This window comes from Truncatella angustata (assembly GCF_020726525.1).
Source record: "Truncatella angustata strain MPI-SDFR-AT-0073 chromosome Unknown BKA67scaffold_6, whole genome shotgun sequence".
Classification (NCBI taxonomy): domain Eukaryota; kingdom Fungi; phylum Ascomycota; class Sordariomycetes; order Amphisphaeriales; family Sporocadaceae; genus Truncatella; species Truncatella angustata.
The window spans coordinates 195,504-210,003 of NW_025763386.1; the positions used below are offsets into that span (position 1 = coordinate 195,504).

The 14,500-nt window shown below is 48.9% G+C and overlaps 3 protein-coding genes across 3 annotated transcripts; all 3 read right to left on the minus strand.

Moving 5' to 3' along the window:
• Positions 1 to 442: 442 nt before the first annotated feature.
• On the minus strand, positions 443 to 4,894 carry BKA67DRAFT_593409 (fatty acid synthase; the record flags this gene model as incomplete). Its single annotated transcript, XM_046104942.1, has 3 exons — positions 443 to 1,005; positions 1,063 to 4,126; positions 4,181 to 4,894. 3 exons carry the CDS (start codon positions 4,892 to 4,894, stop codon positions 443 to 445), a joined length of 4,341 nt encoding a protein of 1,446 aa, XP_045955769.1.
• A 231-nt stretch (positions 4,895 to 5,125) lies between these two features.
• Positions 5,126 to 6,028, minus strand: BKA67DRAFT_521477 (uncharacterized protein; the record flags this gene model as incomplete). Its single annotated transcript, XM_046098280.1, has 1 exon — positions 5,126 to 6,028. A coding segment is annotated over one exon (903 nt), but the record flags the coding sequence as incomplete, so codon positions are not given.
• A 3,056-nt stretch (positions 6,029 to 9,084) lies between these two features.
• On the minus strand, positions 9,085 to 10,386 carry BKA67DRAFT_660301 (uncharacterized protein; the record flags this gene model as incomplete). The annotated part of the gene is made up of 2 exons (XM_046107599.1): positions 9,085 to 10,172; positions 10,230 to 10,386. 2 exons carry the CDS (start codon positions 10,384 to 10,386, stop codon positions 9,085 to 9,087), a joined length of 1,245 nt encoding a protein of 414 aa, XP_045955771.1.
• Between the last annotated feature and the right edge of the window lie 4,114 nt (positions 10,387 to 14,500).

Sequence of the window (14,500 nt, forward strand, 5' to 3'; positions counted from 1 at the left end):
CCATGTAACTATGTTTGCTATGCGTACCTTTAGGACAGTTCCGTGCCTTGCGCTCCATTTCCGTCTGTTCATGCTCTCAAGTCCCGTTACCCAAAGCACAGAGACTTCAACTTTGAATTACGCGATGTGGGATGTCGGAACGAGTCAATCAATATGGGATAGCATCTTCGAACTCCCCAAAAGTCTGCTCAAAATGCTGAACAATGCAAATAAAAGAACATGAGATTATGCAGTCGACGTACAACTAAACGTGATGACTCACGATAGTAGCGATTCAGTATTCTAACATGTAGCGACCATGTGATATAACAATGTGTAAAAGACTCAACACCCCCGAACGAGTACAAAATCCGAAACCCTTCAGTGCGCCAAATTTTCAGAACTCCAAATGCTCAGATACATGTAAAGAAATTGCAAGACAAAGTGACCATTATTGAGCATCTTACGCCACAATGACTCTCTGACGCTCAGCCTTAGCCATCCAGTCCTCCCAATCATCCAGCACCTTCTTCACGCGTTCAGATTTCGTGATCTCCAACACATCCTGGAAATACTCCTTGCCAATGGCAAAAGGCGTGCCTGTTACATTAGGGATGTACTTTCCGACCAACCTCTCCGGCCTCAGACGATCCGCGTTGAGGCTATCCTGGAGCACCCGTCGGAACGCGTCCATGCGAGGGCGAAGGAAGGAGCTGTGGAATGGCACATCCACGCCCGCGAGTGGCACGGTTGCCGCACCGCGCTTAAGTTGTACCTCCTGGGGCACGACACTCTTATATGCAAACGCGTTCTTCGCGATAATGCGCGAGAAATGGTCGGCAGGTCTGGGACAGCTGGGCAGAGCCTTGATCTCGTCGCATACTTTCTGCAGTAGATCTAGACCGCGCAGATCGCCCGCGCAGACGTACTGCCCGTTTCGAATGTTGAGATTCACGATCTCGACGAAAAAGCCGCTTTGGCTTTGAATGCTGGTTATCAGCTCTCGTAGGGCGGAATCGGATAGTTCTACGTGCATGTTAGTATAATGCTGGGAGGTAAACATGCGTTTGAATTTGAACTTACCCTTCCTGACCCGGCTAGGATCTACCGCGACCATGGAGAATGCACTTCTGCCCTGGTCGTCTCTCTCAACAGCTCCTTGCATGGTCATGCCACGGCAGAAGACGAGGTAGAGCAAATTCTCAAATGGCATAAAATCAGTAATAGAGGCCAGAGCAGCATACTCGCCGAGAGAGTGACCTGCAAAGTGACAGTTGTCATCCACAACGCCACTGCTCTGCATATCCTTGAAAGCAGCCATTTCCATGACCGTGAGGGCAGGCTGTGCGAATTGGGTAGCAAACAGCAAACCATTTGGTGATGAATGGGTGAACGATGTCGACTTCTCGTTGATGGTGGGGAAAATGGGTCGGCGCTCTGGTTTGCCATGCGTACTTGTTGCAGGGGTCTCATAGTACATCGACAAGTAGTTCTGTCGTAACATCCTTCCTTTGACGCCTCCGAAGTGAACCTTGATTTCCTTGGGGTTGTTGCGAACAATCTCTAGTATGCTAAGACCGAATTGTGTGATGAAGTATGCATCCGCATTGTCCCAGATAGATCTTGCGACGGCAGAAGAAGCATAGAGATCCATGCCCATGCCCTTTTCTTGCGAACCTTGCCCAGTGAACACGACAGTAGTAGAAGGTTGTGCGATCAGAGCAGAACCAGCCAATACCTTGTCTCCAGTAGCTTGCTTGCTGACGGTGATGTCGAAAGACTTGAGACCTGCCTGCATACCCGAGTGACGAATGCTGACTTCCAAGATATCGTTGGGAAGGACCATTCCCACGAATGAGACATCATACTTGCGAATTCTGTCGGGATTTTGACCAGCCGCATGCTTCTCAACTTCCTGGCGAACAGCAGCGGAGCAGTACATACCATGTGTGATCGTGCCAGGCAAGTCCACAAGCTGCGCGAAAAGCGGCGAAGTGTGGATTGGATTGAAGTCACCCGAGGCTCGCGAATAGGCTTCGTTGGTTGCCGGAATGCGAATCGCGGAGATATGAGCAGGTGCCTCAGGAGCTGCCCCGGTAAGCTTGTGTTTCTGATGAGCATCGACCACCCGTCCCCTTCGACCGAGATAAGACAGAACCGCATTATTGTTTGATACGCCTGCATGGTGCTTGACGAACCCGATACGAGTTAGATCGCCCGCCTCAGATCGCACGAACACCTTTCCAGATGTATCGACGCTCTTGAAGGTCGACTTATCAGACCACCTCGCGAAAGTCTGTAAATGGAACTCAAGAGTCAGATCTGTCAAGTCCAAATCATCAAGCTTGTTCTTATCATCCAAGTGGAACCATTGCTTAGAGGCAAGGACACCGACATCAGTCTCAGAAGACATGTTCACTTCGTAAGGGGCTTCCACTTTACGCGAAAAGGTGGAAGAGAAGTTCTCGTGCGTGCCACGGAACAGGAACCTCGAGCGGACTGTCACGACACTAGGGCCACCAGTCGCACGCCGCAGCTCACACACAACTTCGACGACCTTTCCAGAATCTTCAATAGTGATTGCACTAACGAATGCGCGGGTGAATATCTCTTCACCGACCTCGAGAGACTTGGCATTACCGTTCGACTCGTATGCGTTCGAAAGATGCACAAGATTCAAGACATCTCCTTGGATAGGGTCTTGTAGCAACGCCCTGCAGATTGGACTCCAGGACGCCACGATCGCAAAATCCATAGGCACTCTCTCATCGCGATGTACCTTGGAATAACCAATCGCGCGGTTGAAAGCCTTCACACTAGCCCCATCTATAATGATGGTATCGTCAAAGACTGCAGAGTCGTGGGAGGAACCGCTGACTTTGAGTGTGCCTCCATCGCCTTGCCATAGCTTGCGGTACATATCGCAGATACGTTCGTTGCGATTTTCCATGGCTTCCCAAATTGGTGCATAGCCCTTTTCCGGGCGATATTCATATTTTAGTGCCATTGAAACCGGACTATTGTTGCTCGTAACATATGTAAATGGCAGCACCTGTAGTTGGTTTTCAATATTTGAGACCTGGAGAACGAGCTTCTCATCATTGAAGAGAGCGACCGACCTAGGTCCGATATCGACCGAGTCGACCTTCAAAGCCTCGAACAGTTTACCGATGGGATTCTCTACCAAGTCGCTGCCTCTAACTACGAATCTGGAATTGAAGAGAGCAGAGCACCAGGTCGACTGGCGAGAGAGAAGGTCACGGACCTCGATACCGGTCAAGGACGAAGTGTCCATGTGGCCCTGAGGCAACTCAGAGGCTGCTGTTAGCTTGGGTGCCGAAGTAAGAATGGACTCCTCGAAAGGTATCTTTTGGTTGCTCAATTTGTAGAGCTGTTCAATGACACCGTTGTTAATTCCATTGAGCACGTCAGCGACAGGCTCATCGATCTGACAAGTTTGACGGGCTGCGACAGGACCATGTAAGATGAAAGTCCGCCCTGCATCCTGATCCATGACCGCATCAAGGTCTTCGGACTGCCAGAGCGAGTCTTTCTTGAACCATGACTCAAAATGTTCATCCAAGGCAGGAATGAAAGGTACAGGCTTCTGACCAGGCCGGCGACATAGTTGGATGAAATAGTCTGCATCCTCTGAGGAGACCAGTGTACTAGTAGCGGCAGGGACTGTTTGGAGCATGACTTCGGTGGCCGCAGCGGGGTTGGTGCGAAGTTCAGACTCTGAAAGAAGTGACTCGTCTGCATTGGACTGGGCGAAACGTTCTTCAATGCGCAGGAGGAAATCTGAAACTAAGCGGAAATAGCTTCCATCAATCCAGCGGCGCCCGCCAACGAAGGTCAGCTCGACTAGTCTGTTGGCGATATCGCCGTATGTCATGTTTGAGATATCGCAGGCTTGACCGCTACCTCGGCGACCGAACCAAGGGCGCTGGAAGTCGGCATTGAGTTTAGAGATGATATGGTCCTTCTTCACATTCAAAGCTGCGACGCGCTTCTTCTTGTCTAGTGAAAAGATAGTTTTGTCCATTTCAGCCCAGAATAATGCGCCACGAGTGGCAACCACGTGGATAGGTTCACCCATCTCACTGACGACCGAGACGATCCCGCCTGTAGGAGTTTTGTAAGTACCCTGATTATGACTTGTCAGTATATGGAAACGACGATTCTACAGATGAAAGCTTACCTCCCAATCCTTATCCTCAACACCTGCGGCAGCCGCAATTGCAGCTTTCACGCCAGGGGATGTTTTTGCTTCAGCACAAGTCATGACTCTACTACCGAATAAGACGCCGTCAAATGGCATAGTGGACTTCTTGCCATGAGCGATGCTCCAAGCACCGGTCAAGTATGGAACAACATCATCGGAACAGCCGAAGCCAGAACCTGCAACCAGAGAGATATTGTCACAAGCTCTGATCTCTGCGTATGTCTCAAGAATCGGGCCATGGAAATCCTCAGCACTATGGTGGCCACCACCACGTCCACCTGTCCATTGGAGGATGACAGGGAAATATGGGTTTCGTTTTGCAACTTCGATGACTTGTCGGATCGATGGGACTGAACCAGGTTTGAACGAGATATGCTCAAGCCCTAGAGTCGTGATATACTCGGTGGCCACGTCGGGAGACGGAACTCCACCGCCTATGGTCATGCCAGTCAGGGGAAATCCTTCAGCACGGAGTTGGCGGATGAAGGGAATCTGCCAGGCAATCGCCTTAGGGCTGACGTAGATGACGTTGATGGTGATACCCCTTCCAGCAGGCATCAAGTCGCGAAGCTTGTACAGTGCTTTCCTCAGAGAATCCGCATTATGGTACCCACCGGCTGCGAACTCGGCATGATACCCAGCATTCATAACTGCAGCTACGAATTCAGGGTGGGTGGTTGTCGGTGTCATACCAGCAACGAAGAAAGGCGGCAGACCAAGCAGCCGGCTGAGCTTCGACGCTACCATGCGACCTGAGACAGTGTCAATCAGGGAGATCCTCTGGTCCCGAGACCAATCTGAAGACCAAATTATATCATCTTCGCTCTCTGTAAAGAGTTCTGGTAGCGATCCGACCTCGGAACCTTCACTCTTCTCGTGTTTGCCAGCAATGATGACGCGTGCACCCGAACCGACCACGTTTCGGTGGGTGAGGGCACCAACGCCCGCTGTCGAACCAGGACCGAAATCAACAATATGCGTTGCACTACCGAAGTCGTTCTCGGTCCAGTGGACTGGCTCAGATGTGATCATTCGAATCAGGGCCGGTACCAAATTGCCTCCCTGAGACGCTAGGGATGATTCATCCATTGTTTGGTTGACAGGAACTTTCAAGTCTGTTGCCTCGATAGACAAATCAAGGAGATCGCCCTCGATAAGTGGTATCGCTGTGTCTAAATGATCACAGTGGCAGGGGATGGTGATAGGGAGGAATCGAATGTTTGGAGTTAGCTTGCGTTGAGAGAAGGGTATGCGTGCTTGAGACTGGCCCTCTTTGGCCGAGCTTGACTTCAATGATTGGATCAGTGCAGCGAGTGTCCTTTCAGGTCCGCTGACCACGAAATTGGTTGCTGAGTTGACCAGCCCAATGTGTGCCTGGTTAGCAATTGGAAGTGACTGGTTGAGCTTAGCAATGCTCGTGTTCAAATGACGACGGTCGATGTTGGAGACGGATAACATTGGCGTGGGCTTTCCATATCCGTCCGCTTCAAACTGGGTAGCTTTCTCCTCTGGCAAGCTATCTTGGCTGAACACTTGCTGGGACCGTGCTCCTATCCAAAACAGAATTGTTACTGCTTTAATAGCGGCATCGTAAAACTCTGACCAGTTTGATGCAGTAGAAACGGCCGCAGCGACCACAACGCCCTGAGAGTGACCTGCCAATGCTTCGAAGAACATGGGGAAGTCCTCGTGATTGCTACTGAGGCTCACGCAAATAGCCTTCAGATGAACGAGCTGTAACAGACCAATAAGTGGGAAGCTAAGAGGTGCAGTGATGAGGTATTCTGCCGAGGGTGTCGTCTCAGGGTGCTCCAGCCATTGCATAACGTCGAGACCCTCGGTGTATTGTTCGGATATTTTCTCGTTCTTAGATAAAACCTGGAGCACATGACTTAGAGGTTCAATGAGATCCCGAATCGATATTTCATTCGACGAGAAGATAGTGCGCAACTCTTCAAAATAGTGCTTGTTGTTGCCTTGGCCGCCAAAGACACCATGTATCTTCGCTCGTCCCTGATCCTGTGCCCTGAGCAGGGCTGAAGAGTGACCTTCCATGAGTTTGGGTATCATTATGAAGAGCAGAAAAAATAAACACAGCAATGGAGATGGAAAGCAACAATGTAGTAGAAAAAGTAGAGTGTCAGTATAGTAAGGGCTGGATGAACCTTATGGTATAAGCTCGTGAGAGTAGGAAAGTCTTATTATAACGGATGCGAAGTGCCACCTGAGCAGCCAACGAGTATCGATGGAAGGATGTGCTATAGTTAGCAGCTAGGCAGCACAGACGAATCTCGTTGAAGTAGGAGAGAATGGTTTTGACTTTTCTAAGATCGACAAAACACAGGCGGGCGAGTCTAGATGTAGTACTGGATGCAAGCTCCTGTGAATTGTTGAATTACTTCTTGATACCTTGGGTTTACTATCACGACGGTTCATGGGGAATCATAATGCGCAAAGCCACCATCATGCTACTCTCGATGGAGCCATGGCACATCCCAGCCTGGCAAGAGTAATGCAGAAGATTAGTGGGCATGATGAAGCTACAAACCTTGCTCGTCTGCTCACCATATCGAATCCCGGTAGAACATAAAGGCGGCTTGCGATATTCAAGCCAGCAACGGGCAAGTGTGGGCAAAGAAATAGTAAGTACGCTATGCGCTAGGGCTTGATCACTGAATGCAGTGATAGATAGTAGACCGCTCCCTTATTCAACAAGCCGTAATATTCACAGCAGGTATTTTACCGTGAATAGTAAGACACTAGATCACTGGCGGGAACGGAGCAGTGGGCTCGTCACACCCGGTCACAGTTGCCAATAGCTCCGGGCTGTTCGATGGCACTATTTCCACAAGAAGGAAGTCGTGATAGATGAATAGTGAATGGTCATGCGGGAGTTAGGACAGTAAGCTGCATGCCTTCGTCACTCACCACGACAGACATCACGGCTGGACACGGTCATCTTAGTGCCATCTGTCAAGGACAATAAGCTAGCAGACGTGCAACTAGTATTGAGGTTCGTCTATACTCGAATTACTATCAATCAATCGATCCAGCAGTTGATTTGATACATCCAGTATCTGGTGTGCTTACGCATGATTATGGCTATGGGGGCTGAGAGCCCCGTCGAAAACGGGCAATTCCCGCATCGACACCCAACTCTGGGAAGGTTTGACTCAGTATAGTAAGTCCCCTTGAGGGCCAATAGAGTACTCTGTAGCTGATGGCACCCGAATTGCGGCTCTGTAGCGTGGAGCTTCTAGAATGCTAGGGCCAGGGTTACAAGAACAAAATCGATCCTGACACTGACAGGGCTGAGCATGCCTGCATGCTAGGTAAGCAGAGCATGTCAAGTACGAAAATAGTTGGGGTGGGGCTCGCCTGATTATCCCACTAGAATCATTCTCGCCCGCCACACTGGTGGATGATTACTGGCATTGGGTGGGGCCTGAACGGGGGGACTTTTGTTTTCTGGCGAGTCGCAATGGTGAGCCCATACAGTACCAATTGTGTTCACACTAAATAAGGTTCTATAGATTCAATGTTAGCACGGGTTCCTTTGCTTCAAACTTGGCCGTTGATTGCATGCATTGAAGAATTTAGTCTCACCCTTAACGGGAGGCAAACGTATGGGCACAAAGCTGATGGTTTACTCATTACGCAGGGCTTTTTTCTTCTTGTCCTTTTGCATTTCCGACATGATAGCCGTCTGTGACTGATTGCGACAGACAAAGATGAACTTCATGATGCTCTCAGGCCTTATTGTCAAGAGTCTATGGTGTTTATCTTCTTTGGCTGAGCTTACTACTACAAACTGCTGTACGTAAACAGAGCTCGAGACCAATTGCAGTTAGCGAGCTCGTCAACTTTTGCTGCCAAGCCGGCAAATACCCCGATGACAGTGAAGGGGGCAGGTCCCAGTAATTTCGGAGCTATTCATAGGCTACGTACTGTCACTAGCGAGTCTTTCTAAGTTTTGTTCGCTCGCTGTTTAATTTTCCCATGGTATCTTCAGTGGCTAGGTGAAGGTTCTTGTTCTAACTAGTCGAGTTGAAATGACCATAGACCGGAACTTTAATGAGACCTTTATCTGCCCGACCGTTTGGCACCTTTGACGCGTGCTGCAAACGTGACATTCCTGATGTGCATGGGCATCTTGTTTCGTAGGGTTGCAATACAACGTTGGATGGACCCCGAAATCCTGAACGAACATGGTTGCGTGGGTCTAATTGCGAAAACCCTGTCAAACAGGGTCGAGCTTTGTACATTTCGTTCTGTCGTGTAAGTACTATGGTAGACCTTTTGCTCGAAACACGAAGGGAATCCCGAGGGATGTCATGCTGTGCCATGGAGTAGACTATGTCGTCAAGTTGTAGGTTTGCCAAAGTCATGCAAGAGGCCTTTGACATTGTGGTCTCTCAGCTGCTACTCGTGGTCATATACTAAGAGTCAAGTCTAAGATTGTGAGATAAGCAACACGCGCCTTAGATGAGGTCGAAAAGAAAAAGGTGTACGGCACGTTGAAGCAACATAGTTTGTATGGCGATTTAGCTTTTATTTCTGTATCTATTGAGACTTCGTGACTAAGTCACCAAGTATAAATTGTAAGTCTGTATGAAAATGGTATCTCAGTATGACTAGAGAAGTAATGCATCGAAGATGCGTCAATTTTTTCCCCGGAGGCCTGTGTAAGTCCCGCCCTGGCGACAACAAAGGAAATCCAGCCAATATACCAACAAAAAAGAAATGAACATGGGAAATAAATATCAGGCCTGTACCTAGCGCCATGCAACCCGAATTAAGGACATGTGTGGAAGAAAAGAAAGATGCGTAAAAATCATGAATTTTCGGACCCTTGACCAAGATTGCGAATCGGTCAAGATCTAATTGCCATCCAAGCTCATCGCTTCTCCAGCCAGTCGGAATGCAAATGCATCGTTCCCACTGATATCGGCACCGTGCTCGAGTAAGACGGAGACCATGTCTGCACGACCCAGCATCACGGCCTTTTGCAAAGCCGTGCAACCGGTGCCATCTTTCGCGTTGATCGAGATATCGAAACGCTGCAACAGCAATCGAAGTGTGTCCATGTTACCCGACTCGACAGCGAGGTGCAACAGGGGCGCGCTGGTTGTTGTTGCTGTGGAGGGACTTCGATCTCGTTGCTGGGACTTGCCGTTCAACGCCGGCCAAGCACCGCCAAGATTGGACTCAGGTGGAGTGGGATAAGCCGCCGTTGGTGTTAGATCATCTAAAGAGAAAGATGGGTCGGGAATGGGAAGCGTCAATTCGTCTGGGGTGGGATACAGATTGAAGGAAGCGGGTGATAATGCCAACAACCCATTTTGATTGCTAAGTGGATCCAGTAGGAGCGGGCTAGGTGATGCCGACATACCCGGGACCTGTAGCGAGTCTCTGCTATCGCTCCTGTGATTATGGGGCCATGAAGAATTGGCCGAAGGACTATCGCATCGTGAGAAAAAGGGAGGATTGCTGTTGCTTCGCATGTGTTGGTGGTGGTGTTGTAGTGGTGGGGAGGTGACGTTAGACGTAGAGACTGCCCGACTCCTAGCAGCAGCGGGCGGGGAGGAAAAGTAATCTTCGGGCCCAGATAATTGAGGGAAATAGGACGAAGAATCAAAGTTCATTGGTTGCTCTCCGTCTGTTGTGAGTCCCAGGCCGTGCAGGTCATCGTCCTGTGACGGACTCTGTGACCAGACCTGGAAACAACTACCCATCCAGTCTGAGCCCGTTATTGTCGGAGGTGGAGATGAGATCTCGACCGAGAAGGTGGAATCTTGTCTGCTTGGCGTACTGCTTCCAGAGGCAGACGTATCTGGCTCGGATGCACTGGTTGTTGACGATCTCGTAGATGTCGTCTCGGGTGCGTTGCTGTCCTGTGCCTCCTGTAGCTTCTGTAGCTGCTGCTTGAGTCGCTCAACTTCCTTCGTTCGATCTCGCATATTCCGGCCTGGAGGTCACGGTCAATGCCCGCGGATATGAATAGTTTGAAACACGTTTTACTCACGGTATGCTCTTTGTGCAAGACGATTCTGGATCTTCCTCCTCTCCGAGGCGTCTGGGAGGTTCCTCCAATCCTCATCTGGCTTCATGAGATCCGCATAAGATATCGTTTGCGGGCGGCCACAACGGCTGGGGGCGGATGATTGTGTGTTGTTGGACATTGTGAGTGTGGCTTGCCGTATCGTGGCTTGTCCTTTGAGGGTATAAGATGTTTCAAGGCGATTGTCTTGATAGTTATAGTGACTGTGGAGCTTTAAGAACTTAGTCGATGCCAAGCAAGTGCGATGTCGATGATCTGCGAGCGGTGGCAGAACCAACTCTCTGGTAACGGGTGACTCTGCAGTATATATCACTCCGGCTTTGCAGTTCACTAGATGCAGGAACCCAACGCGGTGCTCCGAATGTATGATCACAGTAATACCCCCAATCCTGGCATCTGGCGGATCTGAACGTTGCAGCGAGGCTTGCCAGCTCTAGCTCAGAACTTCAGGCTAGCTGCAACCCAAAATAACTACAGCATAGATTGCAGAGAGGACCATAGCGGACGAAATGGAGTACACTAGAGCTCCACGAGCCAGGGCTTAGCTGAAGCGACACATGGTGTACTGGGGTCCGTGGACCTTGCCCAACCAGGGACGCGCACGAGGAGCTCGGCGATTGACTTGCACTTAACGAAGGTTGATCCTGAAGCACACTTGTCTATGTTCCGAGATGAGTGGAGATCTACAATAAGCCGGAACAACTGGCGGCTGCTAATAAAATGTTGGACTAGATGCTGCGGAAAGCTGTGACAGGGAAAGAAGGAGCGCGGAGCACATTTGGAGCGGGCTGGACGAGGGGCTCTTTAGGCTTAGCTTGACCATGTAGCTTGGATTATCCTTACAATTGCCCCTACTCTGGTGCACTACGGGCCCGCTGGGTGCACTGGGTTATTCACGTAGTACAGAAGACGAAAGATCCAATGTCATTCTGCTTGTATCCCCAATGCCATCATAGTCAAGGACCAAGACAAATTCATGCTCAGTCGCTAATGTTTCGAACTACTCTACTTGCAATTACAAGTCCATGCCATACCGTGCGGTCCTTTTCAAAATAGATTTGCCGAAATGCTGACAAGGACGCTAACAACAACAACCCCATCTGTGGGCTATTTTCCTATTTTCCTCCAGGTTTGAAATGAAATATACACGGCACTACACCATAAGGGCTTAGCCCGTTGCGGTCGAAAAGTACATCCATCTTCACAGGTCAACGGGCTCCCAGCCGCACTAATTGATGACGGCTACCACTACCGTGAGCCTGCCTTTTTTGGGCCGCCATATTTCTCAGCAGCTCAGCCTCTGCTCTGTCGATTTAATGAATTTATTTGGCTCTAATGATATATGATCATGGTCTGGGGACTGGCGAGTTTATGCAAGCCACAGGCGCAGCCGTTGTGATGTGTTTTGGTGGTGGAATCCTCCGCACAAAAGTTTCCAAGCCACTCTGTTAATAATCTTTTTTCGCTAGCTCTGCTGACATGAAATCAGACATACATTATCCCCTTCACTAATGCCTATGGCTGGCAATGTTTTCATAGACCATGCATTGGGGAAAAAACCTCCCCAAGAAAAAAACAGGGAAAAAAAAAGACACACGCATACACACAGCTTCAACTTGGACGGAGTGGAAATTTAAGAGAGCCTAAAGCGACCTATGATTAAAAAACACCTATGCATCTATTGACTTGCAAGCCCCCGGATTCTGAGAACCAAGTATGAAACATCTTGGCAGACCAAAAAAACAAGCATTGCACCAGTAAGTCATAACAGTAGTGTAGATTGGATATGGGTAGGATCTGCCCAGTCAAATGTAGTGATGTGCTACTGGTGAATTGTTAGAAGTTAGTAGGGTGTGTTTATGTTGATAATTAGTTCCATGTATGTTGAATCCCCATGCATATGCTGATCTGCGCGGTACTTTTCCTTTATGACTGTACCACAAAGGAATCATTATCAGATCGGTTAATCTGTGCGGCAGGGTCGGCCGCCTGAGAACTTGCACCTGGCAGCCTGTGACGATGGAAGTTGTAATTTTAATGGTGACAATTTCAGGTAAGCTCAGATCTTTTGTGTATATGTTCTTGCTGATCGCAAGATTGTATCATCGGAGAATTTAAAATGGCATGCCTATTTGGGTAGTAGTGCTCAAGCGGTGCCAATAAGCTCATCAAATCTAAGATCCTGGCTGGCTGAATCATCTAGATCTCGTATTTCTTGGCACAACGAAAACGGGGTATCCGGATCCGATGCTTCGAACGTTGAAGTTTGCGCAGCGGTAAAACATGTGGTAAATTAACGAGATGGTGCAAGTTACGATAGGGTATTCTGTGCTTGTGTTAAGCTTACAGCTTTCTCATTGGTTTTACTGCATATTCGAGATTGGGCTTCTCAAGCAAATGCTGTTATTCGCTCAGTTCCGTCTCGTCTTGGAGATTGCGCATCCCCAAAGTTTCCCATACCTAATACTTCATTCAAACGGTTTGTTTACTCAACATGTCGCCCGTGGCTAGTGCAACGTCAGTCCCCTAATTACAGGGCGTCGGATCCTGTCATCCAATCCAAATAATTTATTCGCCTCCGTCCAAAATTATGAATCTACTGCATGCGAACGCGGGGTCCAAGGCCCAAGCTGATTGATGAGTAAAGGAAACATATTAGGCGAAAGGATCAGACAAAATGCTATTTCTGTCGACCCTCTAGAGGCTGGGAAACGACAATGACCCTGTCACCACGTGCAGACTAGTAGCAACCTGGCTTTTCGAGCCATGGGGAAAGGATAGACGATACTCCTTGACAATTTCGTTTGCTTCTTTGTTTGTTTGCAGCGGAGAAGCCCGAGACAGGGTCGCCAAGGTCCATACTGAGATCTCCATCTCTGCACGTTTATTATGCAGCTACATGCCAAAGCTTGCATCTTAGCTGCTTGACTTTACAACTTGATCATCATTTTTGGACTAGAAGCATTCGAGAATTACTAGTCGCAGTTGAAGACTGACCTATGACGTTGAGTATGCCATATATGGGTTTGGGCATGCTGTAAGAACATTATCTCTCCAGTAGCTGGTGAAGTCTATTCAGTAACTCAAAATGTCTGCCACCGTACTGAATGTAACCTTTCCACATTGTGATAGCTAAAAGAAAGAAAAGATTCATCAAATTCAAACAACCAGCTAAACCGTCCCAATTAGAAACCGATATTGGCAAACAAGGAGCTGTGTTGCCGCATGTCAACCAGAACCAGTAAGGAGCTTCTGGTATAGAGAAATGCTCAGGCCCAGGCACTCGTAAGCGCAATGAGCTAATCATGCTCGGTGATCGTGACCAAGTTCAATCTGCTTAGATGGCATCGATCCAGGAGCTTGACTGTTTACAATCCAAGAAAGGTCTCTTGAACACGCAGCAAAGCGTACCAGCGTGTGCATTGGGGAAAGTAAACAAAGTCATGTGCGTCCTGCAAGCACTGCAAGCTAGCTCAAGCGAAAAGTACAGGAAGCTCAAGTCTGTTTCGGAACTGACGCGTGAGATCCTTCCGAGAAAATGTAACGCTGCAATAGAGCTCAGTCGAGTACGACATACAGTAGCTCAGCTGTAGGAATCAAGCCTCGAATCCCTGTCGCCTCGTGGCGAGTGCCGATCGGTTTATTGCGAAAACGGCCATAGCTAGGCACTAAGGAGACGATCAGCCAGGTTCGTAAACCAGCGCGCTGCAGCAAACACACCGGAGAGAGCCCATCGTGTAGATCACAGAAGGTGACTTTCGGATTCAATCTTTTTAAGCCACACAATCAATACATGCTGAACTAAGCCGTTGGAGTGAACGGCATATGCGTGTGGTAGATCTAGTGTAAAGAATCGTGTAAGCACCAATCAATAGCCTGACTATGCCACATGGTAAGGAGCTCCGAAGGAACAGAACTGCAGGGTGGCAGATCATTGTATGATTTAAGACTCGAGGTGACTTTACAAGTGGACGCCTATGCGGCGTCGGCTCAACCGAATTGCTTCCCGGAGCATATGCAGTACGACTCGAATGCAATGATGCTGAGAATGATCAAGCGTGGCCAGTTGTAGAGTAGAATGGTGCGGATGTGTTCATCATCAGCTTGGTGTGCATAATCGCTGACGTGTCACCAGGAGGATTCGCACGTCTTCGGGGTGCATTAAATTATGATTCCGGGAAGATGGGGTGCAGCTGGGATGAAACATTTAAATGAGGGTGTCACGGGAATGTTTA